The following is a 27,254-nucleotide window of genomic DNA, read 5'->3' on the forward strand; positions in this document are numbered from 1 at the left end:
TCATAATGACAGGAGCAAGTTCACACATAACAATATTAACCTTAAATGTAAATGGACTAAATGGTCCAATTAAAAGACACAGACTGGCAAATTGGATAAAGAGTCAAAACCCATCAGTTTGCTATATTCAGGAGACCCATCTCACATGCAGAGACATACATAGGCTCAAAATAAAGGGATGGAGGAAGATCTACCAAGCAAATGGAAAACAAAAAAAAGCAGGGGTTGCAATCCTAGTCGCTGATAAAACAGACTTTAAACCAACAAAGATCAAAAGAGACAAAGAAGGCCATTAGATAATGGTAAAGGGATCAATTCATCAGGAAGAGCTAACTATCCTAAATATATATCCACCCAATAAAGGAGCACCCAGATTCATAAAGCAAGTCCTCAGAGACTTACAAAGAGACTTAGACTCCCATACAATAATAATGGGAGACTTTAACACCCCATTGTCAACATTAGACAGATCAACGAGACAGAAAGTTAACAAGGATATCCAGGAATTGAACTTATCTCTGCACCAAACAGACCTAATAGACATCTACAGAACTCTCCACCCCAAACCAACAGAATATACATTCTTCTCAGCACCACATTACACTTATTCCAAAATTGACCACATAGGTGGAAGGAAAGCACTCCTCAGCAAATGTAAAAGAACAGAAATTATAACAAACTGTCTCTCAGACAACAGTGAAATTAAACTAGAACTCAGGACTAAGAAACTCAATCAAAACTGCTCAACTACATGGAAACTGAACAACCTGCTCCTGAATGACTACTGGGTACATAATGAAATGAAGGCAGAAATAAAGATGTTCTTTGAAACCAATGAGAACAAAGATACAACATACCAGAATCTCTAGGACACATTTAAAGCAGTGTGTAGAGGGAAATTTATAGCACTAAATGCCCACAAGAAAAAGCAGGAAAAATCTAAAATTGACACCCTAACATCACAATTAAAAGAACTAGTGAAGCAAGAGCAAACACATTCAAAAGTTAGCAGAAGACAAGAAATAACAAAGATCAGAGCAGAACTGAAGGAGATTGAGACACAAAAAACCCTCCAAAAAATCAATGAATCCAGGAGCTGATTTTTTGAAAAGATCAACAAAATTGATAGACTGATAACAAGACTAATAAAGAAGAAAAGAGAGAAGAATCAAATAGATGCAGTAAAAAATGATAAAGGGGATATCACCACTGACCCCACAGAAATACAAACTACCATCAGAGAATACTATAAACACCTCTACACAAATAAACTAGAAAACCTAGAAGAAATGGATAATTTCCTGGACACTTACACTCTCCCAAGACTAAACCAGGAAGAAGCTGAATCCCTGAATAGACCAATAGCAGGCTCTGAAATTGAAGCAATAATTAATAGCCTACCAACCAAAAAAAGTCCAGGACCAGAGGGATTCACAGCCAAATTCTACCAGAAGTACAAGGAGGAGTTGGTACCATTCCTTCTGAAACTATTTCAATCAATAGAAAAAGAGGGAATCCTCCCTAACTCATTTTACGAGGCCAACATCATCCTGATACCAAAACCTGACAGAGATACAACAAAAAAAGAGAATTTTAGACCAATATCCCTGATGAACATCGATGCAAAAATCCTCAATAAAATACTGGCAAATCGAATCCAGAAGCACATCAAAAAGCTTATCCACCATGATCAAGTGGGCTTCCTCCCTGGAATGCAAGGCTGGTTCAACATACACAAATCAATAAATATAATCCAGCATATAAACAGAACCAAAGACAAAAACCACATGATTATCTCAATAGATGCAGAAAAGGCCTTTGACAAAATTCAACAGCCCTTCATGCTAAAAACTCTCAATAAATTCGGTATTGGTAGAATGTATCTCAAAATAATAAGAGCTATTTATGACTAACCCACAGCTAATATCATACTGAATGGGCAAAAACTGGAAGCATTCCCTTTGAAAACTGGCACAAGACAGGGATGCCTTCTCTCATCACTCCTATTCAACATAGTGTTGGAAGTTCTGGCTAGGGCAATCAGAAAAGAGAAAGAAATAAAGGGTATTCAGTTAGGAAAAGAAGAAGTCAAATTGTCCCTCTTTGCAGATGACATGATTGTATATTTAGAAAACCCCATTGTCTCAGCCCAAAATCTCCTTAAGCTGATAAGCAACTTCAGCAAAGTCTCAGGATACAAAATCAATGTGCAAAAATCACAAGCATTCTTATACACCAGTAACAGACAAACAGAGAGCCAAATCATGAATGAACTCCCATTCACAATAGCTTCAAAGAGAATAAAATACTTAGGAATCCAACTTACAAGGGATATAAAGGACCTCTTCAAGGAGAACTACAAACCACTGTTCAGTGAAATAAAAGAGGACACAAACAAATGGAAGAACATACCACGCTCATGGATAGGAAGAATCAATATTGTGAAAATGGCCATACTGCCCGAGGTAATTTATAGATTCAATGCCATCCCCATTAAGCTACCAATTACTTTCTTCACAGAATTGGAAAAAACTGCTTCAAAGTTTATATGGAACCAAAAAAGAGCCCGCATTGCCAAGACAATCCTAAGCCAAAAGAACAAAGCTGGAGGCATCATGCTACCTGACTTCAAACTATACTAGGAGGCTACAGTAACCAAAACAGCATGCTACTGGTACCAAAACAGAGATATAGACCAATGGAACAGAATAGAGCCCTCAGAAATAATACCACACATCTACAGCCGTCTGATCTTTGACAAACCTGACAAAAACAAGAAATGGGGAAAGGATTCCCTATTTAATAAATGGTGCTGGGAAAATTGGCTAGCCATAAGTAGAAAGCTGAAACTGGATCCTTTCCTTACTCCTTATATGAAAATTAATTCAAGATGGATTAGAGACCTAAATATTAGACCTAAAACCATAAAAACCCTAGAAGAAAACCTAGGTAATACCATTCAGGACATAGCCATGGGCAAGGACTTCATATCTAAAATACCAAAAGCAATGGCAAGAGCCAAAATTGACAAATGGGATCTAATTAAACTAAAGAGTTTCTGCACAGCAAAAGAAACTACCATCAGAGTGAACAAGCAACCTACAGAATGGGAGAAAATTTTTGCAATCTACTCATCTGACAAAGGGCTAATATCCAAAACCTATAAAGAACTCAATCAAATTTAGAAGAGAAAAACAAACAACCCCATCAAAAAGTGGGCAAAGGATATGAACAGACACTTCTCAAAAGAAGACATTCATACAGCCAACAGACACACGAAAAAATGCTCATCATCACCCGCCATCAGAGAAATGCAAATCAAAACCACAATGAGATACCATCTCACACCAGTTAGAATGGCGATCATTAAAAAATCAGGAAACAAGACGTGCTGGAGAGGATGTGGAGAAATAGGAACACTTTTACACTGTTGGTGGGACTGTAAACTAGTTCAACCACTGTGGAAAACAGTGTGGCAATTCCTCAAGGATCGAGAACTAGAAATACCATTTGACCCAGCCATCCCATTACTGGGTGTATACCCAAAGGATTATAAGTCATGCTGCTATAAAGAAACAAGCACATGTCTGTTTATTGTGGCACTATTCATAATAGCAAAGACTTGGAATCAACCCAAATGTCCATCAGTGACATACTGGATTAAGAAAATGTGGCACATATACACCATGGAATACTATGCAGCCATAAAAAAGGATGAGTTCGTGTCCTTTCTAGGGACATGGATGCAGCTAGAAACCATCATTCTCAGCAAACTATTGCAAGAACTGAAAACCAAATACCGCATGTTCTCACTCATAGGTGGGAATTGAACAATGAGATCACTTGGACACAGGAAGGGGATCATTACACACCGGGTCCTATTGTGGGGAGGGGGGAGAGGGGAGGGATAGCATTAGGAGATATACCTAATGTAAATGACGAGTTAATAGCTGCAGCACACCAACATGGCACATGTATACATATGTAACAAACCTGCACGTTGTGCACATGTACCCTAGAACTTAAAGCATAATTTAAAAAAAAAAATTCAAATTAACTACTGTGCCATAGTACCTTTAATTCTTTTGCTGTTAATGTACTCATACTGAGTCCTTATTTCTTTCTTTCTTTCTTCCTTCCCTTCCTTCCTTCCTTCTTTCTTTTCTCCTTTTTTCTTTTCTCTCTTTCTCTTTCTTCTTTTTTGAGTCAGGGTCTTTCTTGCTCTCTTGCCCAGGCTGTAGGCTACAGCATAATGGCATAATTAGAGTTCACTGCAACCTTAAACTCCTGGGCTCAAGGGATCCTCCCACCTTAGCCTCCTGAGTAGGTAGAACTACAGGTATGCACTATCATATCCAGCTTTTTTTTTTACTTTTTTTGGTAGAAACAGCATCTCACTGTGTTGCTCAGGCTGGTCTCCAACTTCTGGTCTCAAGCAATCTTCCTGCCTCAACATCCCAAAGTGCTGGGATTACAGGCTACAAACATGATTTTAATGAAAAATCAAGGATTGGTTATACTCTAAACCTTTTGCCAAGAGCACAGTTTACTTTTATGTCTTGGCATTCATAAGAAAATAAAAACTATATATGAAGTTATCTACAATCTTCCACTCTTATTAACAGCTTCTTTCTAAAGCATGTAAATATTTATTTTTATTAATATTAGGATAATTTTTTATAGTTCTTCCTAAACCTGACCTCAAAATGTTTTGGAACATAAGGCAGAAAGGAATAGAATAGGGCTTTAACAAACAATGGAATAATAAGCAGTGATTGCAAACCTCTGTAACAGAGACTTACATAATCTTGTAAATAAGATTTGCATACCTCCAGTAATTATTAAGAAATGTAAGATTATATAATCAACTGCTAAATTACATACAGCAGACTGAAGGTAAGATAAAAGTTCAGTGAAAAGAGGCATTAAACATTGCAGGCTAAAATTATTAGAGATAGTCTCTGCAGATGGTCACCTGTGGAACTTTCTTGTGATTGTGAATGGCCTGGGATCTTGTTACCATGCAGATCCCGCTTCAGCAGGTCTGGGGCCCAAGTTCTACATTTCCAATGAGCTCCCAGGTGATATCCATGTTGCTCTTCCATATATTACAACACTTTGAATAGCAACAATTATTCAAAGACAGGGAGGATTTGGAAATGTGAAGAGTAGCAAGTAAAGGAACCTTCCTCTTGATGAATTAGAAGCCACAACAGGCTTATAAAAATAGTTTAGCAGAATAAATGTTCCTGTGTTTTTCATACATTTTTTGCCAATGGAATAACCCCCAGGCCCAGTGTTCCCTCACACTGTCATTTACATCATTAATACCAGACCAAAGCCAAAGAGTCTGTTACACTCATGTGAAATGAACCAACCATTTTTTCCAGTAGTCTGCAAGATAGGAAAAGCCTTCTTGAAATGAAAATTTTCTTAGGCTTCGAACAAACGAGCAGTGTTAGTTTTGTTTACGGGTTTTGCAATTTAACTAATTTCTTCCCCATCTATTATTTTATATCCTAATTGCTCAAAAATGTTATTTTAAACTTTAATATGTTTTAAATGCTGTAATTTCCTTTCTAAACAATCAAAAGCCATTTTCAGCTTGGGCCAGAATATTCTGCATAAATAACTATTCACCAAAAAACTATTTGCATCTAGGACATTCCCAGCATTCCTAGGCCTGCACTTGGCTAGGGTAACCTAAATACTATTAAGAATTGTAAAAATTTTGAGATTTTACTTTTATTGCAAGATAAAGAAATTTGTAATAGTCTCAGATACAGTTTAGGAGTGTTTTATGTTAAAATTATGGTGACAGAGTGAATGATCTGGATCCTGCTGCTTGAAGAAGAGTCAAGGACAAGCTTTAAAATCAGGCCATCTTTCTGGGATTCATAAAAGCAAAAACACATAGATGAGGACTAAATTCCATTATGGCCAGTGGAAAGAAAGTTATTAACCCTGAATAAGACATTTTGGGACTGCTGAGGGTTTTTTTTAATATTCTTAAGGTTTCACTTAAAGCAGCAGAGGAAAATGTCTTTTCAAATTACCTCTATGACACCCACAGCCATTATTCCTGAGTAGATATAGGCCAGATGGGGGTTGGTATCTGAAATGATCAGTGGGGTTGGATTCAATTAGTGCTACTAAGTGGTGCTTGCAGAAAGCAGTGTGCAATAGTATGCCCCACATCAGAACTGGGTAACCTGCTTCCCTTCAACCTCCTACTGACATTCACAGACTGAACTCCCAAGGGTGACTTACTTAGAAAGGGGCCCTTTCTGTAGTAGAGCTGCTTTTCCCAGCACCCTCCAGTTTCTCAGCCCTTGTAAACTGCCCCAGGCTTTCTTTTTCTTTAACATTTACTGCTTGGCTTCATTTCTAAGCCTATAACCTAGAGTATAGGTCTCTCTAGGTCCAGGTCTGAGCGCAACCACTGAATTGAGAGGTTTAACATTGATGAAAGCCTGGAAAAAACAGGTAAGATGAGGAAATGTCAAAGAAACTGAGGTTACATAAACTGGAGAAAGGAGAATGAGCAGTAACAGAATAAGTAGTGTGCTGTAGCCAGTTCATACTAGCTTGTAAGAGCTGATTATTAAATTTCGAGTAATTTTGCGAGCTTCTTGTCTAACACAGCCATGAATCAAAAGTAAATTATGTCAACTTACCTATTACAAACAAAAGTAATCTAAAGGAGCACAAGGAAACTTTTGGGAGTGATGAATAGGTTCATTATCTTGATCGTAGTGAAGATTCCAGGGAGTGTATTTGGTACTGTAGAACGATTGCCAAAAAACATTGCAACTTTATTTATCCCATTATGAGCTTTAGTACAATTTCTCTTAAGTTTATCCTTAGTAATTAAATCCTTATGTCTCACCTAGTGTCTATTCTTAAACCTATTATTTGCATGCTTCATATATAATATTCTATGCATATTTTTCTGGTTTTAAAAGCAATACATCTTCATTGTAGATAATTTGGAATAAAAAAAAAAAAACAAAGAAAACAAGCATTAGTTAAATCTCACAACCCAGAGATAACATATAGTCAATATTTGGAATATCTCATTTGAAATGTGTGGGGGTATTTGTACATACTCATGTGCATATGAATAGTAGATACGACATGCATAACTTGCTTTTCTTCCATACCATGGTATAAGTATTTTATTTTGTTATACAAATCTTTTACTTTTTTATATTAGCTGTTAATATATTAAAAATAAGAATGTTACTTTTTTAAAGCTGGCCAGTTTTTCCAGCCCCATATATGCACAAAAATACATTTTTTATTTGGCTTTTAGGAAGACTTAAAAGACAGCGACTTAAACTAGAGGTTCTCAGGCATTAAAATGAGTCAAAATCACCTGGAGGGCTTATAAAAACTCAGATTTCTAAACCTACACTGAGTTTCTTATCCAGTATGGGGCCCAAGAATATGGATTTCTAACAAGTTCCCAGGTGATACTGATGCTACTAGTTTGAGAATTATTGGTTTAAACAAGTAAGGGATTGATGAATATCAAAGGGTAAAGGATTGATGGCATAGAGTTAGGCCACCCAGGCCAAGTACTGTGGTTGCACGATACCTTGGGAACCTTGACTCCTTGAATTCTTCTGCTCTACTGTCCTTAGAGTGTGGCTTTACGCCTCATAGTCCCATCATGACCTCTGCAGTTCCTTGTTTCCATCAGGAAGAAAGATTTTTTCCAAAAGCTCCACCTAGCGACTTCCGCTTATGGGTTTTAGTTAAAACTTTGTAAAGTGGACCCCTTTACTTGTAAGAAAGGCTTAGAACTGTAGTTAATTCATGGTCAGTTGGCTGATTTTAAAGCTAGCTATATTCCACCCTGAGAAAAATTAGATATGACAGACATCCTTATCTACTTCATAATTTTAATGAGGGATTTTATATTTCATAGGTCAATTTTTTTTTCTGGGAAGTAGGATGCAAATAACTTTTTAAAAAAGGAACAACCTGAGCTGGAAGGGGATTTATAGAAAGTGTTAGAAATTTGGACTCTCTACTTTGGAGAAGAGAAGCATGAGCTGGTCAGTGACATTGTCATGTGCCATTGAAAGCTCAGCTGATGACTATAGGTTCATGCTAGTGCAGTTAAGACTCTTTCCAATATAACAGCTCAGCAGCTGAGAAAATAAATAGCATGATTGAGCCAAAGCTGGAGCCTAGTAAGAAAAGTGTATTGCTAGCTTCAGAGGGTAAGAAAATTGAAGAAACTGATAAAGCAAAGGTTGAAATGTCATCCCCAGGAGTATGGGGCTACAGAGAAATAAAAACACATTCCTTATTTCTCTAACTCTTAGGTCTTTATGCAATAATTGAACCAAAAAACTTAAGAAAAAGTGATTTCAGATGACAGCTAGTCTCCAGTATAATTTGTCTCAGGTGCAAAGGAGTCACCAAAATATTTTAACTACCAGTTCCATCTTTAAATGAGATTTTGTTTCATTCTATTTTGAACTTTTAAAAATAATATTCCTTTAATTGAGAAACAATAAGACTACAACCCTTGACCCAATACTGGTGTTTGTTCTATGTTTTAGTTCCGGTTTCTTTTTAGATGTAAGAAATAGAGACCAACTGGCATTAGCTAGCCCCTGCCTAACAAAGGAAGTTTACTGTAAAGGCTCACATTGAAAGAAAAAAGGACTGGTATCACAGTAAAATCTGGTTTTATGGACATTGAAGCTGAATGGTGGTTGGGTTTCAAGTTATCCAGAGTCAACAGATGTTGATTCCATTGGTCCCCAGTCTGCATAATTCTGCTACTTCCTTCAGTTTCACTTTGAGCAAGCTTCTTCGTAGTTTCTGCCTGCCATGGTTTTGCACAGGGTCCTCCAGCAAATTCTTAGTTCAAATCTCCAAGAAAGAATATGATTGTCTCAATGCCTCTTTTTGTGTCAGTCAGAGGTGGAGAAGCAGGCTATGGACTGGTTCCTAAAATCAGGTGCCCATGTCTAGTCCAGTCATTTTTACCTGATTGGGCCCGTCTGGCCAGACATGGTCATCAAGGCAGCAGAGGCTCCTGATGGAGCAGCTAGGCATGATATGTGGTTCTAGCTAATACAATTACAGGTAGGTCACTAATAAGGAAAAATGGGCCCAGCACTTACCTAGGTACATTTTGGGGTGGAAACATCGTAACAAAACTGTTAAAAACAAAAAAACAAAAACCTCTAATCATTTTGTTGCTTGTTCAGATTCTGCCAAATGCACCCTCATAGACTTGGAGCTGGAGCTCTATATAAAATATAAACATAATTCACATAATTATGGATTTTTTTTTTCTTGAAAGGAAGACTGCTTATAGTTAGCCATTGATCCAGTAGTATTGACCCATCATTGTAATGTGAGGAGGCAATCACTGGCAGAGAAGCTCCTTAGTAACTCAGACCTTCAGTGTCGCAATTTTTGCCTTAATAATTATTGTCAAGTTTATAAATAATCCCTATAAGTGAAACAAGCAAAAGTTTTACTTTGGTTTATTAAAGTCTTTAGTTGCAGTAAACCTTATTTATATGTATAAATTATTCAAATGCCTGGAAATGCTGAGTTATGAATCATATTGCATTCAAATGTCTGTAAGACTTTTATTTCATATTAAAAACATTTTATTAAGGAATTAATTGTGCTATACTTATTTCAGGAGTTATATTCAAGAAGTAAATTTAATTTGAAGTACATTTAGAAATGTAACAGATTATGTAAAGTAAGTATTTTTCAAGTTAAAATTTACTATAATTTCCTACCACATAATGATTACAGGTTACAGCCATCCTAGGTGTGTTAACATACCACGTCTGTCCTTTAGGCTCAAGTTGTTCATTTCAACCATGGTTACTTGGGCACTATAGAATTTGGAGTTATGGTAAAGTATGCACTGTTATTTTATTTGCAGCATTAATATGTTTTAAAGGATTACTACATGGTTATTTCTCCTATAAACATCACTAAATTTTTTAAACTTCCTTAATTACTTTCTAAATGTGAGTTGGATATTTATTTGGGTAAATTAAGTTCTTTTTAAATTTTTTTTAATGCTTCTAGGATTTTTGGTCACTTGAGACGTAGGAGAGATCCCTGAGAGAAATAATAATATTCCTACTAATTTATACAAGTGAAGGTTCAAGTAATTAATTTGAATTTTAAAAGATGTAACATCACTTGTATTCCAAACAGTCTTATCTGCTTATAAATAAATAAAACTAAACAATGGTTTAAATACACGTAGGTAAAAAACAATTATGGAAATAAAAAGTATTAGTAGAAGGTCAAACACTGAGGAAAAATAATGGAAATATCTATTCACAACGGTTTATATGGTTTATATAACTGCTAGACCTGAATCTCAAATTTAGTTCTAGGATTTCTGTCAGCCAAACTGAAGAGTAAAAACAGAATAGTTTACAAGATAGAAGAAATATATCAGCTCCTCAGTAGAAACTAAGATCTTTGCCTTACATTAACATTTTTAAACATTTTAATTGATAAATATAACGTGTGTAGAAAGTGAACAAAATGTACAGCTCGGTAGAGTACCACAAAACAAATATTTTTGTAATTAACAACTAGAACATGAAAATAAAGCCAATAAATACATGAAATTCTCTCCTCCCTCTGTCCACTTCTAATCACTGTCCCTTCCCCCTCCCAAAGGTAACTATTATCCTGACTTTTGTGGTAATCATTCCTAGATTTTTCTTTATCGTTTTAACACTAAAGCTTACATCTCTATACAATATAGTAGAATTTTGCCTGAGGGAATTTATATGGGATTATTTAATATTATGGAGGAAGGCTGGGAGGTCTAGCCTTTTTTGCTCAACTTTCTGAGATTTATCCATGTTGTTGCACAGAGTTGCAGTTTTCATTTTCATTGCTATTTTGTTGTGTGAATATAGTTCAATATATTTATCATTCTACTATCAAAAAGCATTTGGTCCACTTACAGTACAAAGTAATTTTGAATTGAATTTTACTGCTAAAAGCATTTTCTATTTTTTTATTTTTTATTTTTCTTTTCTTTTTTTTCTTTTTTTTCTGTTGCCCAGGCTGGAATGCAGTGGCACAGTCATGACTCACAGCAGCTCAACTCCTGGGCTCAAGTGATTCTCCTTCCTAGCAGCTAGGACTACAGCCATGCACCAAAATGCCCAGCTAATTTTTTCTATTTTTTGTAGAGATGGGTTTTCGCCATGTTGCCCAGGCTGGTCTCAAACTCGTGGGCTCAAGCAATCCACCTGCCTCGGCCTCTCAAAGTGCTGGGATTACAGGCATAAGCCACTGCATCCCACCAAAGCATTTTTATAAACTGCATCTTGATGAACAAGTCCACGCATTTAAACAGAGAATATTCCTCAGAGTGGGACTGCTAGATCAAAAACTGTTTTTGAAAGTGGTTGTGCCAAATTATACTCTCACCAGCAGTACATGACAGCTTTCATTGGTGTACTTACCTATATTGTCGTCTTTTTAACTTTAGCCATTCTGATATGGTTTTCATTTGTATTTTCTTGATTAAAAATGAATCTGATTTTTCCATAAGTTTGTTGATAATATTTTATCTTGTGAAGATCCTGCTCAAGTGTCTCATCCACTTTGGGTTTTGATGGTCAATCATTTCCTTAGTGATTTGTATCAGTTCTTCATATAACCTATATATGGGCCCTTAAATATATCTTATAAATATTTTCTCCCAATTTGTGCCTTGCCCTGCATTCTCTTTAATGTTGTTTTTCAATGGACAGAAGTTCTCAAATTATTAATTTTATGTAGTCACATTTGTAATTATGCCTGGTGATCTTTGTTTTATTTCAAATACATTCTCTGTCATGAAAACAATTTATACCTCCTAAAACATTATTTTATCTTTTCCAATTAAATTTATAATGAATATATATGCACGTGATTTGGGGATAAAGTTTTAGGTAGAAGTCATGTTTCTTTCTTTTTCTACGTGAATATCAAATAGACCGAGCACTATTTAATTTCAAAAGTCCTTTTACCATTGCTCAGGAGGGTCACCTTTGTCTTAAATCGTGTTCATTTATATGGAATTCTGTTCCTGTGCTATCCCGTTTCTTTCATCTTTGTCCTGTCACCATCATAACAGTCTTAATTACCATAACTTTACATAAGTCTTGATACCTGGTAGGTGTCCACCCTCATTATTCTTCGAGAGATCTTCAAGAGTTTATTGATATTTTTGGTCCTTTGCATTTTCATATAAATTTTAGAAAAAACTTGTCATGTTACACCCACACACACACACACACACACACACTGGGCCTTCGTATGTATTTATGTGGAATCTATAGGTCAGTTTGGAAATAGCTGACATTGTAACATATTGAGTCTCACAACCTATGAGTATAGTATAACCATTTATTTAGGTCTTCATTTTCTTTCAAAAAAAAAAATTTTTTTTTGAGACAGAGTCTTGCTCTATTGCCCAGGCTGGAGTGCAGTGGCATAATGTCGGCTCACTGCAACCTCCAACTCCCACGTTCAAGCAATTCTCTGCCTCAGCTCACGAGTAACTGGGATTACAGGCGCCCGCCACAACGCCTGGCTAATTTTTGTATTTGTTTAATTAATTAATTTATTTATTTATAAACGAAGTCTCCCTCTGTTGCCTAGGCTGGAGTGCAGTTGCGCCATCTCGGCTTACTGCAAGTGCGGTGGCGCAATCTCGGCTCACTGCAACTTCCGCCTCCCGGGTTCAAGCAATTCTCCTGCCTCGGCCTCCCCAGTAGCTGGGACCACAGGCACATGCCACCAGGCCCAGCTAAATTTTTTGTATTTTTAGTGGAGACGGGGTTTCACCATGCTGGCCAGGCTGGTCTTGAACTCCTGACCTCGTGATCCGTCTGCCTCGGCCTCCCAAAGTGCTGGGATTACAGGCGTGAGCTATTGTGCCTGATCTCAAAAATGTTGTACAGTTCTCACTGTAGGAAGGACAATCTTTAACTTATTCCTAGTTACTTGCTATCTCATGTACTATTATAAATAGTATCTCTTTAAAACTTGAATTTTATATTTGTTGCCAATCTAGTGAAACACATTGACCTTTGAATATTGACTTTGTATCCAGCAACTCTTAAATTAATTTAGTAATTTTTTCTACTTTCTTTTGGATTTTTCTATGCACATACCATCTATGAAAAATTAGCTATATTTCCTTTTCTTGACAAATTCGAGGACCCTCAATCTGAATCTGACTAACGTGCAATTTTCATTATACATTCAATAAAAAGCTGCTAGTGTATTAAATCTCCTTTCCATCTCACAAGCTCCCACTCTCAGTTTACGCGGACCTGACTACTACCCCTGCTATCCCCACCAGTCTAGAGGAATTTGAGCCCAGACGCTCCTCCAGAGCAGCCTCCGGTCCCGGCTGCGGAAGTGCGCACGCCCTCGGCACCTTAACAGCTCCGCCCCTCTCCGGGACCCAGCCAATCAGCGGCCGCCTCTTGCGCGCGCCCCACCGGCCAAAATGGCGGCTGCCGTTGGTGCTGAGTCCGGTTTGTAGTGCTGTTGCCCTACTCATCCCTTTCCAAAATGTGAAAGAAGAAACGACTGGTGGAGGCGGGCCATAGGCAATGAGTCGGCGACGGAAACATGATGACAGCCCTAGCCCGAAGAAAACGCCGCACAAAACCGTGGCGGCTGAGGAATGCGGCTCGGTGGTCGAGTCAGGGAGGAGGCGGCTGAGGTCGGCCCGCGGTTCGTGGCCCTGCGGGGCTAGAGAGGGGCCTCCCGGGCCAGTGCGGCAGCGAGAGCAGCCTCCAACAGCCGCCTTGTGCAGTAAAAGTAACCCCGAGGGTGAGACGTCGGCAGCGCGGCCTGCCTTGGCTTCGGCGCCGCATCCCCACAGCCCAGCTTACAACAGGGAAATCTGGGGTGGGGGTGGAGTCTGGAGTGTGTATTGTGTCTCTGGGATTCACCCCTCGAGAGTCCAAAAATACTCCTATACCACTCCCCGATGGGCTTCTGTCCCCGAGCTTGAGCACTACCCCGTTAGGTTTGACCATCCACTTGCCTCCGCCACAGGAATAGGTCATGCGGTTTACCTGTTTGCGGGAGGGCGGCTGCTTTCCAGGCTGCTCCTCGGGTCAGCAGCGGTGGCGGAGCGAGGAGGAAGAGCTGATAGGCCCACTAACCTCAGTTTATGTTCGGAGAAATTATTTCTGGTTAAACCTTGTTTCCCCCCCGCAGCCCCGGACCTGCTTTAGAGAAGAGTTCATATGAAAAGTTAAAGTTTGTCTCAAAGCCTGGGCGATGTCTCACCTCATTATGAATAAACCGGAAGTTGCTGTCTGTAACATCCCTCCAAATAAGATACTAAGGATCCCTTTCCTCACTATTAGTTTTGGGTGCACTTTTTGAAAGACTTCTAGTAAATCTTAGTTGGAATTGAAACTCATACAAACGCCTTTATTCTGGAGCATGTTCTTGAAATAGTGCTTTTTTTAACCTTACATGTCTTTTTCTGTTTTTTGTTTTTTTTGAGAAGGAATCTTGCTCTGTCGCCCAGGCTGGAGTGCAGTGGCGCAATCTCGGCTCACTGCAACCTCCGCCTCCGTGGTTCAAGTGATTCTCCTGCCTCAGCCTCCCGAGTAGTTGGGACTACAGGCGCCCGCCACCACGCCCGGCTAATTTTTTGTATTTTTAGTAGAGACGGGGTTTCACCGTGTTAGCCAGGATGGTCTGGATCTCCTGGCCTCGTGATCCGCCCGTCTTGGCCTCCCAAAGTTCTGGGATTACAAGCGTGAGCCACTGCGCCCGGCCACCTTACATGTCTTTAATACTCCCCCATAAAGCAATTCCGGAATGAACAAAAATCTTTATAAAAATTTGAAAGTTGGCCGGGCGCGGTGGCTCAAGCCTGTAATGCCAGCACTTTGGGAGGCCGAGGCGGGCGGATCACGAGGTCAGGAGATCGAGACCATCCTGACTAACACGGTGAAATCCCGTGTCTACTAAAAAATACAAAAAACTAGCCGGACGAGGTGGCGGGCGCCTGTAGTCCCAGCTACTCGGGAGGCTGAGGCAGGAGAATGGCGTGAACCCGGGAGGCAGAGCTTGCAGTGAGCGGCGATGGTGCCACTGCACTCCAGCCTGGGCAACAGAGCGAGACTGTCTCAAAAAAAAAAAAAAAAGAAAGTTATTCTAGACAAAAATTCCCAAGCATTGGATCACTTACGCTGTTTGAAGAATCGCAATTAATGTAGATTAGAGCTGGTGAAAAGGGGCTAAACATATTTAGGTTTCTGTTGGGTGACTTTGGATTTTTGAATGTACCTATAAATTACAGATGGTTCCTCAAAGCCTCCAGGTCTCAATGACAATAAATAGAATGACTTAGGTTATACAGTATTGTATTATGCATTCATAGAGCTTCTGGATTATCTAAAAGTGCTTGCTATTTACAATGTGAAGTTTGTGAAGTGCTGCATGGATTTTTATATGAAACAAGCATTTCAGTTATGGTTCAGGTAATTATCTCTGGGAAAAAAAATTATATTGGACTATGAAACTTAGTCTAAGCTATTATTTGACCCTGGGTTCTTATGAAGTAAGGTAATGCTTTAAAATGCCACAATTGTTATTTTACTCATATTTTATATAGACAGGTATGAAACACCAAAGAGAGTGCTGAAAATGGACTTACTGTCATCTTCCTTTAGTTCTCCTAATGATCCGGATGGACAGAATGATATCTTTTGGGATCAGAATTCTCCATTGACAAAGCAGTTAGGTAATTCATTATTAACATTATTTATGTGAGTAAATGTTTGATAAATGATTCAGATTTAACTAGAATTCTAGTCAGATAATAGCATCAGGAACCTCTGAGAATCTACATGATTTTATCTGCATAAGTATGTGATGTAAACACACAATGCTCTAAGCTGCACTAATTAAAATTATTTTCTAAGAAGTGACAGCTATTTTTTAAAATTGAGGGTTTTTTGTTTAAAATTTATAGAAATGTCTTTCTTTTTCTTCAGGTAAAGGAAGAAAAAAACAGATTTATACCACAGATAGTGATGAGATTTCACATATTGTTAATCGTATTGCTCCTCAGGTAAATATCACTAGTTTTATAGTTTGTTTTAAAACAGTGAAGAATGTGCCACTAAGTTTTTGTAGTTTCTTTAAATGAAAAGTATTGTCTTTTATAATTCTTTTTTCTAAAAATAAGGCAGCAAAGATTGCTATTTTGCCTTTTCTACTTTTGAAATGCATATTTTGAGAAAAGGAACATAATATAAAATATAAGATATTTTCTTAAGTATATATCTTGTTTTAATTTTTTAGAGTAATTTTTGACTAGGGCATTGTGTTTATCTGTAATGTGCTTAACAACATACGGCATTCATTTTTCAAGTTGCTAAAATAATAGAATAAGGCAGTCAAAAAATTTAAACTTTTAAGATTGTTTTGTGATTGGTATTTACTGTCTATAACATTTCCCCATTGAAACTATTCTTCTTAATACTCATTGACTTACAAGATTATCAAGAAACACTTACAAAAGCGGAGAGTACTGAATTCAAATTTAGTCTTCTCCTTCAGCCTCCTGTGCTGTGTGACCCAGTGCAAGTTATTTAAACTCTCACCACCTCATTTCATTCAGCTGTGAACTAGAATTATTATGTTCCTCTTGCTCTCTTCATTGGATCATTATGAAGATTAAACTAGATAAAAATTCTTTGTAAACTATAGAGTGCTATAATTGTAAGGTTATGTTAAAGTTGTTACCGTAATAGAACCATCTCCAAAGGTTTTTTTTTTTTCTTGGCCAGGCATGGTGACTCACTCCTGTGATCTCAGCACTTTGGGAGGAAGGCTGAGGCCAGGAGAAAGGGGAAGATTGCTTGAGGCCAGGAGTTTAAGACCCCATCTCTGAAAAAAAAATTTTGAGTGTTTCATTTCTTTTTTTCATTTCTGTTCTTGTACTGTTGGAGTGAAATAGAAACATGTTCAAGTCAATCATTTGACACAAAGCAGTCCAATAACTCTAATATTACAATTACTAAGAAGCAAAGGCTTAATACATAAAACTGTTCTGAACTTCTTTACTTTTTGTTCTCTTTTTCTTATTTAACAACATTTAAATCCAGAGAACGTTTTTGCTTAGTGTCTTCTCTAAAGGAAGTATGCCATTTTTCCTTAACATGCCCTTGAATAGTTATTGTATGTTGACCATAAACAATAGATGGCACTGGCCCAAAACATGGTTTGAAGAATTACTATCATTCAGGTGGAAGAGACAGGAAATGAAGTTTTTCTTAGCAGCTATAAAATATCCAAAATTACACCTAGCACAGTCAAAACAACTCTGTTGCTACTAGCTCTACATTCCATGTGTAGCATGTCATAGAAACTTATTTTACTTACAGTTCATTAGTTAAATAGCATTTATGCCATAATAATACTTTATAAGTTAACAATAGATCTTCATTAATTGTGGGTTTCACATGAAAGAAGCATAATAAAATGTGTTTGGGCGGGCCAGTCTAAATAGTGATAAAAAGATAGTTGTGAATAAATTATTAGACCCTTTACCTAACTGAGCTGGAAATAATAGCTCATATAAAGAAATGCCAACAGTATGCAAGTGGTAACTTATATAAAAAGAAAAAAAATAGTGAAATTAGTAGCTTTAAAATGTTACCCTCTTAAACTGAGTACTTTTAAAGCATATAAATCTTTAGCAGTTTCAAGGTCTGCTTGAAAGCTTGTCATGTTCTCAGAATGACAAATATTTATATTGTTTATTTTTAGGTGAGTCATTCTCAAATCATTATTTAATTTTCTTTTAACGTTTTCAGAGATAGCATTTTTTTTTTAATACGAGGTTTTATTTTGATTGGACAGTCAGTTCACCTTCTGCAGGGATATTTTTTATACAGTGTTGTTTATTTGAAGATGGTATATATCTTCATTTATACAGCTTTGCACAGTATACCTTTTATAATGAAATGAAGTAATGCATTTAGATACCTTATACAGCACCTGGATTATGGTTGAAAATCAATAAATCATGTAATTATTCAGGAAGAAATATGTAATATGTACAAATAGTATACAAACATACATAGGACCCATGTATATGTAAAGTTGGGTACATAAAGTCATAATTTAGTCCTCTGAAAATTGAACAAATTTAAAATTACTTTGGTAAATGGCAGAGTTCATAATTAAGACTATTATTTTCTTTAAATTCAAGATTGTTGAAATAAAAGGGAAAATATATATTGAGTCTGAAAGTGAAATTACTGATTTTCTTGAGTATTTGCAAAGTTAAAGGCAACTAGGTTCAAGTCGACACTAAGAAAACTTTTTTGATTCATTGAGGATTTGAAGTACCAAGTTGTAGGGATCTTTTCATCTAAATCTTCTAGTAAATAAATGTAAACTGACACTGTTATGCCCAGTATTGTGCTGAATGCTGAGTTATTCTAAGAAGAGTCCTTGCCTTTGAGTAGCCTATAATCTAGTAGTAATATTATTTTTTAACTTGTGTGATATTTATGTTCATTCTAGGTACTGTAAAATAGAGTGAAAATGGTTATTTGATTTGATTTGTTGGTTTGGTTTGCAATTAATGCCTAAAGCTCATTCTGTAATTTTTTTGTGTGATCAAGTGACTGAAAGGTACAGCAAAAATATCCAAGTCTAAAATGGCTTTTTTCTATATATTATCTGGGTAAACTTTTCTGCTTTCTCTATTTTTTTATTCTTATTCCTGTCTCATTCTTAGTTCTAACCTTGCTCTTACCTCTTAATTCAGTCCTGACCTCAATTCTGAGTGTTCTCAATTTAGGTCAACATGGATTGTCCAACTTTATATAAAGGTTATAATAAGGATAAAGAAAATTTGGAGAAACAGATGATACAGAAAGTATAAGAATCTTAGGGCAATTAAAATGTCAATTTTCTTTTAATAAAAACGTGCTTTTGTTATGAAATGTACATTTGATAAATTTAATTCTTAAAACAATTTTTTTTTTAAATAAGCAATTTGTAATTCTGAATGTTTTCATTCTCTGAAACAAGTGGATCAATTCTTGTAGCTTATTATTGCTATCTCCCAACTTCTTATTGTTTTTGAGTTTGTTTGGTAACTTACCTCACCAGAATTTAGGAAATTAATTCAAAGTAGTTTTTATTTTCTTTTTTATTTTGTTTTTCTGGAAGGGGGCGGGGTGCTACATTGGTACTTTATACCTCTTTTGTTCCCTATCTGCCAAAGGATGAAAAACCAACAACAAGTTCTATGCTGGACATGTGGATTGGTGAAACTGCTATTCCTTGTACTCCCAGTGTAGTGAAAGGAAAATCAAGAGCAAAAATCAGCTGCACAAAGTAAGTTAAGACTTTTCAGCTTTTCTGAAATTCAGTGAAGCAAATATTTTTTGATAATACTCCATTTTTGTTTTGTGAATATATCAAAATTTTTGTTAATAAAATTTCCACAGTTTTGATCTATCAAATTTTAGAGTTAAAATAATTGTAAGTGTTAAAATCTTAGAGCTTTAACATCAAAATATGTTAAATAACAGTTGGATATTATGTCTCAGAACATTTTTAATTATAATTTTTAAATCTTGTTTAATAGGTTAAAAACACAAAATCAAGAAGAAGAACTTATGAAACTGGCTAAACAATTTGATAAAAATATGGAAGAGCTAGATGTGATTCAAGAGCAAAACAAGAGGAATTATGATTTTACCCAGATGATTTCAGAAACAGAGATTTTAAGTAATCATAAAGATAATACACAGATGCGGTCATTACATAATATAGTTCCCGAAATAGATAATGCTACAAAAAAGAAGCCAATTAAAGGAAACACCAAGATATCTGTGGCAAATAATCAAAATAGCAGTCAGAAGCCATTTGACCAAACTGCTGAAGCAGCCTTTAATGCTATTTTTGATGGTTCTACTCAGAAATGTAGCGGACAGTTAAGCCAAGAACTGCCAGAAGCTTTTTGGAGCACCAGTAATACTACCTTTGTAAAGACAAATGCTTTGAAAGAGGAGAAAATCATTACTAATGAAACTCTGGTCATTGAAAAACTGTCAAATAAAACCCCACGATCACTTTCTTCTCAAGTAGATACTCCCATAATGACAAAATCATGTGTGACTTCCTGTACTAAGAAGCCAGAAACTTCTAAGAGGTACATTGATGCATTTACTACCAGTGATTTTGAGGATGATTGGGAAAACTTACTAGGTAATGAACCTTTTGCTATGCAAAATGTCGACATGCCTGAACTCTTCCCCTGTAAAACAGCCCAGGTTACTGGTCAAAAGGAAATTTGTACCTTTAATAGTAAAACTGTTAAAAATATGTCAAGAGCAAATACAAGTCCAGATGCCAGGTTAGGAGATTCAAAAGTATTACAAGATCTTTCTTCAAAGATATTTGACAGAGAATTAATAGGTGCAGAATATAAATTTTCACCAAATCCAAATAAATCAAACAAATTATCATCCACTAGAAATAAAATGAAATTTGAGAACTCTTCCAATAAAATCGTTATTCAAGACAAAATTCAAGATTGTATACTTACATCTAATCTGACAAAAATAAAGGAAGATACTCTTACTAAATCTACTGTATATGCTTCTGAAAAGAAGTCAGCTTTGAACACAAGATATTCTAATGAGCAGAAAAATAAGTGCATTTTAAATCAAGCTGTTAAAGCCCCTGTTAATACTGATCTTTTTGGCTCTGCAAATCTAGGCAATGAAACCAGTGTTAGTAACCCAAATCAGACTAGTGCATCAAAATTAGGTTCTTTCTTTGATGATTGGAATGATCCCTCATTTGCCAATGAGATTATTAAAGCGTGTCATCAATTAGATAATACCTGGGAAGCAGATGATGTAGATGATGATTTGTTGTACCAAGCATGTGATGATATTGAAAGACTAACTCAGCAACAAGATATTAGAAAGGACAGTAAGACATCAGAAAGTATATGTGAGATCAATAATAATTCTGAACATGGAGCCAAAAACATGTTTACTATATCTAAACAAGGAAGTAATTTAGTACAATCAAAGCATTTGAATCCAGACAGCATTTCAGTGCAGACATCTTTGACAAATAGCTCACAAACAGATAAGCCAATGAAAATGGAGAAAGGGGAAATGTATGGAAATTCTCCAAGATTTTTAGGTGCCACAAATTTGACTATGTATTCTAAGATCTCAAACTGTCAGATAAATAATCTGCATGTGCCTTATGCTAACACTGATGTTCCAATACAAGTGAATAGTTCCAAATTGGTTCTTTCAGGAAGTTCAAGTGTAACTTCAGATAATATGAATACAGAAATTGCTACTTACAAGAAGAAACTGAGTACTAAGCAGCTATGCCATAAGAGTATAACAGATGAATCTCAGAGCAACCATAACAAAACAGTTGGATTTTCAAAGTTTACATTTACAAGGATGAAAAATTCTCAGATTCTTTCTCAGTTTAATCAAAATTGTATAACTGGAAGTATGTCTGATACCAAAATTACACAGGGTGTGGAGAAAAAGAAAAGTGTCAACCCATTGCTAGAGGAAGCTGTTGAACAGCAATCTTTGGTGAAACTTTCTGAATCTTTGAAACAGTCTTCAAAAGGTATGTATGAAATATGAAATAGTTTTCTTTGAAAAGTATCTTAAAAAGTAGTAAAATAATTATTTGTTGTTTTTGAGTGTGAGTAATATATAAGGTAAAACTATAACATTTAACTAGAATTCTTAAAATGATACTTGGAAATAATTACACTGCATTATACAAAGAGTAGTTGGTTTATTTTTCAAAATATTACATTGAATTCTTTCCCAGCACTTAATACAATGACTGGCATATAGTAGGTACTCAGTAAATATTTTTTGAATGATTTATTGTTTCTTGGAAAATCATACCTTTAGATAAATGTATTACAGTGTTCATTTTAAGATTGTATTTACTAAATTGTTTTAAAACTTGAGTAATCTTCTAGGAAGCAGATGATGGAGCAGTGAGGTAAATAATATTTAGAAATTTAGAGCATTCTAATTAAACATGTTTACTAGTGTGATATTTGACATAAATGTGCTAGTGGTGATGGTTAAAATTATGATTTACTTATTTGATAACAGCTATCATTTCTGATTCTTCCAGTTCCTCTTTTCTCTAATTCTCCATTCTATCAATAAGTTTCATTGTTTCTATCTCAAAAACCCTGTATCCCCAAACTATCCATTTTTCTTTCTACAACAAGTTAACATTTCTTGACGAGACTACTGCAGTTCTTTTATCTATCTCCTTTCAATTCTCATCTCCAAATAGTGGAATAGCCTTTTAAAACTGGATGGGCAAAAATGACGTTTCTATGCTTAAAACAACCTTCAGTGGCTGCCCATCATATTTCAGATAAAATCCAAACTGTATACTGTCAGCAACAAAGCTGTGGATTCTCTCTCTTTAACCTGCATCTCCTCTTTTTTCCTTACCTACTAAGCTTCAGCTATACCAGCTGTCTTTTAGTTTCTCAAACAGTTTATGTTTCTTCCTTGTCCAGGAACGTAGACCGTGCTCTTCCCTTTGACTAAAACTACTTCTTTTCAACATGTGACCCCTCCTCCACTCTTGTTGGTGCTTTCTTATATCTCAATATATTACTACTTTCTCACAGAGGCCTTCCTTGAAGAGTCTCTAAATCTCCCTGTTTATTTTTTATTTCTTAATTGCTTTTATCACAAGTTGCAATTAAATTTTTAGTGACTCTTCTCTGTCTTTTTGGCATTACTGCTACAACTTTCCTATTTAAGTGACTTTTTTAAAATTTACAACAGTAATATGCTAGTTATTTAAAAAGAAAAGTAAAACAGTATAGAATAATTTGAAGTAAAACGTTAAGTCTTATGTTTCTCCTTTCTCATAACCATCCCTTAGGGAAAACCACTATTAATAGTTTGGTATACATTATGTAGCATTTTCTATGCATATAAAAAGGTATGTGTGTGTGTATATACATATATATGTGTATGCATATATACCTGCAGATTTATTTAAATATTAATAAATCTGTATACCCACTATTTGGCAACTTGCTTTTGCCTTAATATAGCTGTCTTTTCCTTTTAGTACATTTAAATTTATTTTAGTCCTGTTAATGACTAAGTGATATATATAGTGGATGTATTATAATTTAACTGTTTCTCTGTGATGGAAGTTTGGGTTGGTTGCAGTCTTTTGCAATTACAAACAATACTCCAGTAAATATCCTTCTACATAAATTTCTGCATGCTTGTATAATTATATCTGTTAATTCCTAAAAAATTGCTACAAGAGAAAGTTTTAAAATTTGATGGATACCACCAAATTTCTGTCTGAAGCAGTTATACCAATTTATCTTGTCAACACTGACAATAAATGATTCTCTACACCCAGGGTATCCAATCTTTTGGCTTCCCCAGGCCACATTGGAAGAATTATCTTGGACCACACATAAAATACACTGACACTCATAATAGCTGATGAACTAAAAACAAAAAAAAAAAATCACAAAAAATCTCATAATATTTTAAGAAAGTTGATGAATTTGTGTTGGGCTGCATTCAAAGCCGTGTTGGGCTGCAGGTAGCCTGTGGGCTGCAGGTTGGATAGCTTTCTTTACATGATAGCCCAAACTAGATATTTTGAAATGTTAAAAATTGTTCTCAATCTATAATAATTTTAAGTATTTAAATTTGTATTAAAGTGAGTATATTGTAACTAATTCAAGCATGTTCCCAGCATGAATTTATTTACAGATAGAGTTGACCCTTGAACAATGGAGGGTTTACAGGCACTGATCTGATTTGCAGTCAAAAGTCTGTGTGTAACTTTTGATCCCCCAAAATCTTAACTGCTAATAGCCTGCTGTTGATCAGAAACCTTTCTGATAACAAATAATTAATGCATATTTTGTATGCTCTTATATGTATTATATACTGTATTCTTACCATAAGCTAGAGAAAGTGTTATTAAAATCATAAGGAAGAGAAAATAATATTTACTATTCATTAAGTGAAAGTGGATCATTATAAAGGTCTTCATCCTCATAATCTTCATGTCTAGTAGGCCGAGAAGGAAGAAGAGTAAGAGTTGGTCTTGTTGTCTCAAGGGTGTCAGATGCAGAAAACAACCTACAAATGAGTGGACTTGCCAGTTCAAGCCCATGTTGTTCAAGGGTCAACTATAGTTATAATTCTATAAAGACTAAACCTCCTGGAGTATTTGAGTTTTCCCAAAACTCCTATCTACCAATCTGTCTGCATTTTTCATGGATAATCTGCCTTTTTGCTTATCTCATGAATATTTTCTTTAAGCTTATTGATAGTACCGAGTCTCTTAATTACTATTAACTTTGTTGATGTTTTCTGTTGTTTCTACTTCCTTTTACTTTGTTATGTAGCAAGCTGCTCTCCAGGGAAGTATCTCTGAAACAAAACTCACTGAACTCCCTCATTGATTTCAGGCAGGAGTTGGCAAACTATGATCCGTCCAAATCTAGCCTGCAGCTTGTTTATGTATAGCCAGCACACTAAAAATGATTTTTACATTTTAAATGGTTGGGAAAAAATCAAAAGGAGAATAATATTTCATGACGTTTGAAAATTATATGAAATCCAGATTTCATTGTCCATAAACAGGTTTTATTTGAACACAGCTCATCAGTTATTTATACATTTTCCATAACTATTTTTGCTACAATGGTACAGGTGAGCAGTTGCAACAAGGTACTCAAAAGTTAACATTCTTGCTTTCTGACTCTACAGGAGGAAAAAAAAAAAATTACTGACCCTTGCACTGTAAGATCAAGGTTAAGAAGAGCAGCTTTTGCTTAGTACTTTACAATATTTTAAGACTTCATTGTGTATTTTTATTATAGACTGAGTTAAAGGAAGACTGATGAGAAAAATGGATGCGTCCCTAAATCAAATTTTCATGGTGTGACCTGATTATCATTTGAAATTATTTGCTATAATATTACCAAGCAAATTGTAAGAGCAACTTTAGGAAATTATATTTTCTGCTGTTGTAGATTATTAACCTGTTTTCACACAAATTCAGTGTAAAGTCTTTGTATGTGTAGTCTGAGTTTGTTGTGTTTCTCAGCTTTGATACTAAAGTATTAGATAATTAGTCATGCTAATTAGAAAGTATCTTCTGGTGTCTTTCTTTAGGGAAAAATAGCTACAGTCTGTTAGGTAAACAGCTTAGGAAATAAAAGCCATCAAAATCATCTGGGAAACTTATTCAAAATATATATTTATTAAGCTGAATACTCCCTCCCATTTTTGATTATACCAAGAAAGGAAAGGGAGGCAGATTATATGTTTTGGAAAATGCCTCTGTTAGTTAACAAGAGAAGTATCTCATAAATTGTGAATCTTTTTCTGGATGTCAGAATAAATGATATTTCTCTTCTGTCAATATTACAGATTCTTCTTTCTTAAAAAGCATATTTTACAACATAAACGGTTTTACTGGTGAAAGTTTACTTAAATATGTATTAGGCTGATAATCTTAAACTTAAAATATCATTTAAATGAGAAAGTGATTTCTAATACAAAGCTTCAACTTAATTGAGATTATTTTAAAGTTTCTCCAAAATGCATCCTCCAAATAAAAATATAATTTCTAACAGTGAATCACAGGAAACCAGTCTAACATGAGAGATTTCATTTAATCACTCTAAAATATATTTCCTCAGTGGATGAAATGAAAACTTTAAAGGGAAAAGTAGATGTGAATATTAATATAACATCTTATGTAAATATACACTATTTGAGATACTGATAGCTAATTCCTTATATTTTGACTATTTTTCTATTAAAGTGTATATAACATTTAAAATCCCAATGTATCCTTTTTAAAGATATATTTATTCATAGGTCATATAAATTAGATGTCATTGTCCACAAGTATTATTTGGTGGGTAGTCAGTTTTCTATCAAATTGGATTTTATCACACTGTGAAAAGAACGTATCAAATAGAGACAGATCCATCAGTGCTTGATTTTCTTTTGAACTGGAGTGTTATATCTGTATTATGTACTTGGAATTTTATATTTAGTAGTTTAGTTTAATAGCCAACTAATATGGCAAATCTAGGTGATTAAAACAAAAATTAAAGCACATATTGAATGACTTTATAAGCTATAAAAGTAAACTCATCTTTTGTTGAATTTTTAGAGGAAGAAGAGAAAAATAGAAAGTGTTCTCCTGAAGAAATTCAGAGAAAAAGACAAGAAGCGCTGGTTCGGAGAATGGCTAAAGCACGAGCCTCATCTGTAAATGCAGCTCCCACTTCATTTCTTTAATGAAATATTGGAAGATTTCACAAAGACTGCTGATAACTATCTGTGATAGGACATGTTTTTTTCTTGATTTCTCTGTGAGAAATGTAATGCTGACTTTTATAAAGCCTGGACTTCTACTTTATTTAATAAATCAATGTTTGCAATGGTAAATGAAACATTTCCTTGGACATGTATTTCAAAGTCATTACATATAAGTTTTGGAAATTCAGGAAAGTTAGCAATTATGTACAGATATTATACAGAGGAAAGTAGTTATATTTTTAAATGCTATTATTGCAGAGGATCATCAAAAAAGAGGTAATCTATGTTATTTCCTATTCTAAAGTGTTTTCCTAATACAAAACTTCAACTTTCTAAGTTAGTAGAGATGATTTTTGTTGTTTTACTTTCATTAACTGTTGCTTAAGGTTTTTATACACTTCGAGATTTTAATTAATACTTTCATATTTCTAGGAGCATGGTTGATATGAAATAAAGGACTTTATTTGTAAGGAAATTATTTTCAGTTCTTAGAAGTAGATTTGAATTTTAATAATTCTAAAATGTGACACATTTTGGAAACTTTCCACCATATTTAGGAAAACTCTGATTTTAGAAGTCTAGCATAGAAGAAAAGAAGTAGTGAATTGTCTACAAAAGTAACGTGGCATCACTAACATTTAGAACTGGCAGAAACTTCATATGTCGTCTGGTCCAGCTTCTTTATTGTGTCGGTGAGAAAATGTAATACTGTTTTCAAAGTCGTAGGTAAGTTAATGCTGTGCTACGATTAGAATGATTACTTTGGACACCTAAACAATTATACCATTTGCATCAAAGTATTAGTACATAAAATAACTTGAGGGA

General features: G+C 35.3%; 1 protein-coding gene across 1 annotated transcript; it reads left to right on the forward strand.

Annotated features, from left to right (window-relative positions):
* The first annotated feature begins 13,524 nt into the window (after positions 1-13,524).
* Positions 13,525-26,769, forward strand: ETAA1 (ETAA1, ATR kinase activator). The gene is made up of 6 exons (XM_025354931.1): positions 13,525-13,857; positions 15,665-15,793; positions 16,047-16,123; positions 19,298-19,410; positions 19,664-21,690; positions 26,281-26,769. The coding sequence occupies exons 1-6, from the start codon at positions 13,635-13,637 to the stop codon at positions 26,406-26,408; spliced, it is 2,697 nt and encodes an 898-aa protein (XP_025210716.1). The 5' UTR covers positions 13,525-13,634; the 3' UTR covers positions 26,409-26,769.
* Positions 26,770-27,254: the final 485 nt, after the last annotated feature.

The sequence above is a fragment of the Theropithecus gelada genome, chromosome 13 (genome assembly GCF_003255815.1).
Source record: "Theropithecus gelada isolate Dixy chromosome 13, Tgel_1.0, whole genome shotgun sequence".
NCBI classification, from domain to species: Eukaryota; Metazoa; Chordata; class Mammalia; order Primates; family Cercopithecidae; genus Theropithecus; species Theropithecus gelada.

Coding starts and splice junctions, on each gene's coding strand:
- ETAA1 (XM_025354931.1), top strand. CDS start 13,635: ATGAGTCGGCGACGGAAACATGATGACAGCCCTAGCCCGAAGAAAACG. Junction 13,858..15,664: donor CAGTAAAAGTAACCCCGAGG/GTGAGACGTCGG, acceptor TATTTTATATAG/ACAGGTATGAAACACCAAAG. Junction 21,691..26,280: donor TTTGAAACAGTCTTCAAAAG/GTATGTATGAAA, acceptor TTGAATTTTTAG/AGGAAGAAGAGAAAAATAGA.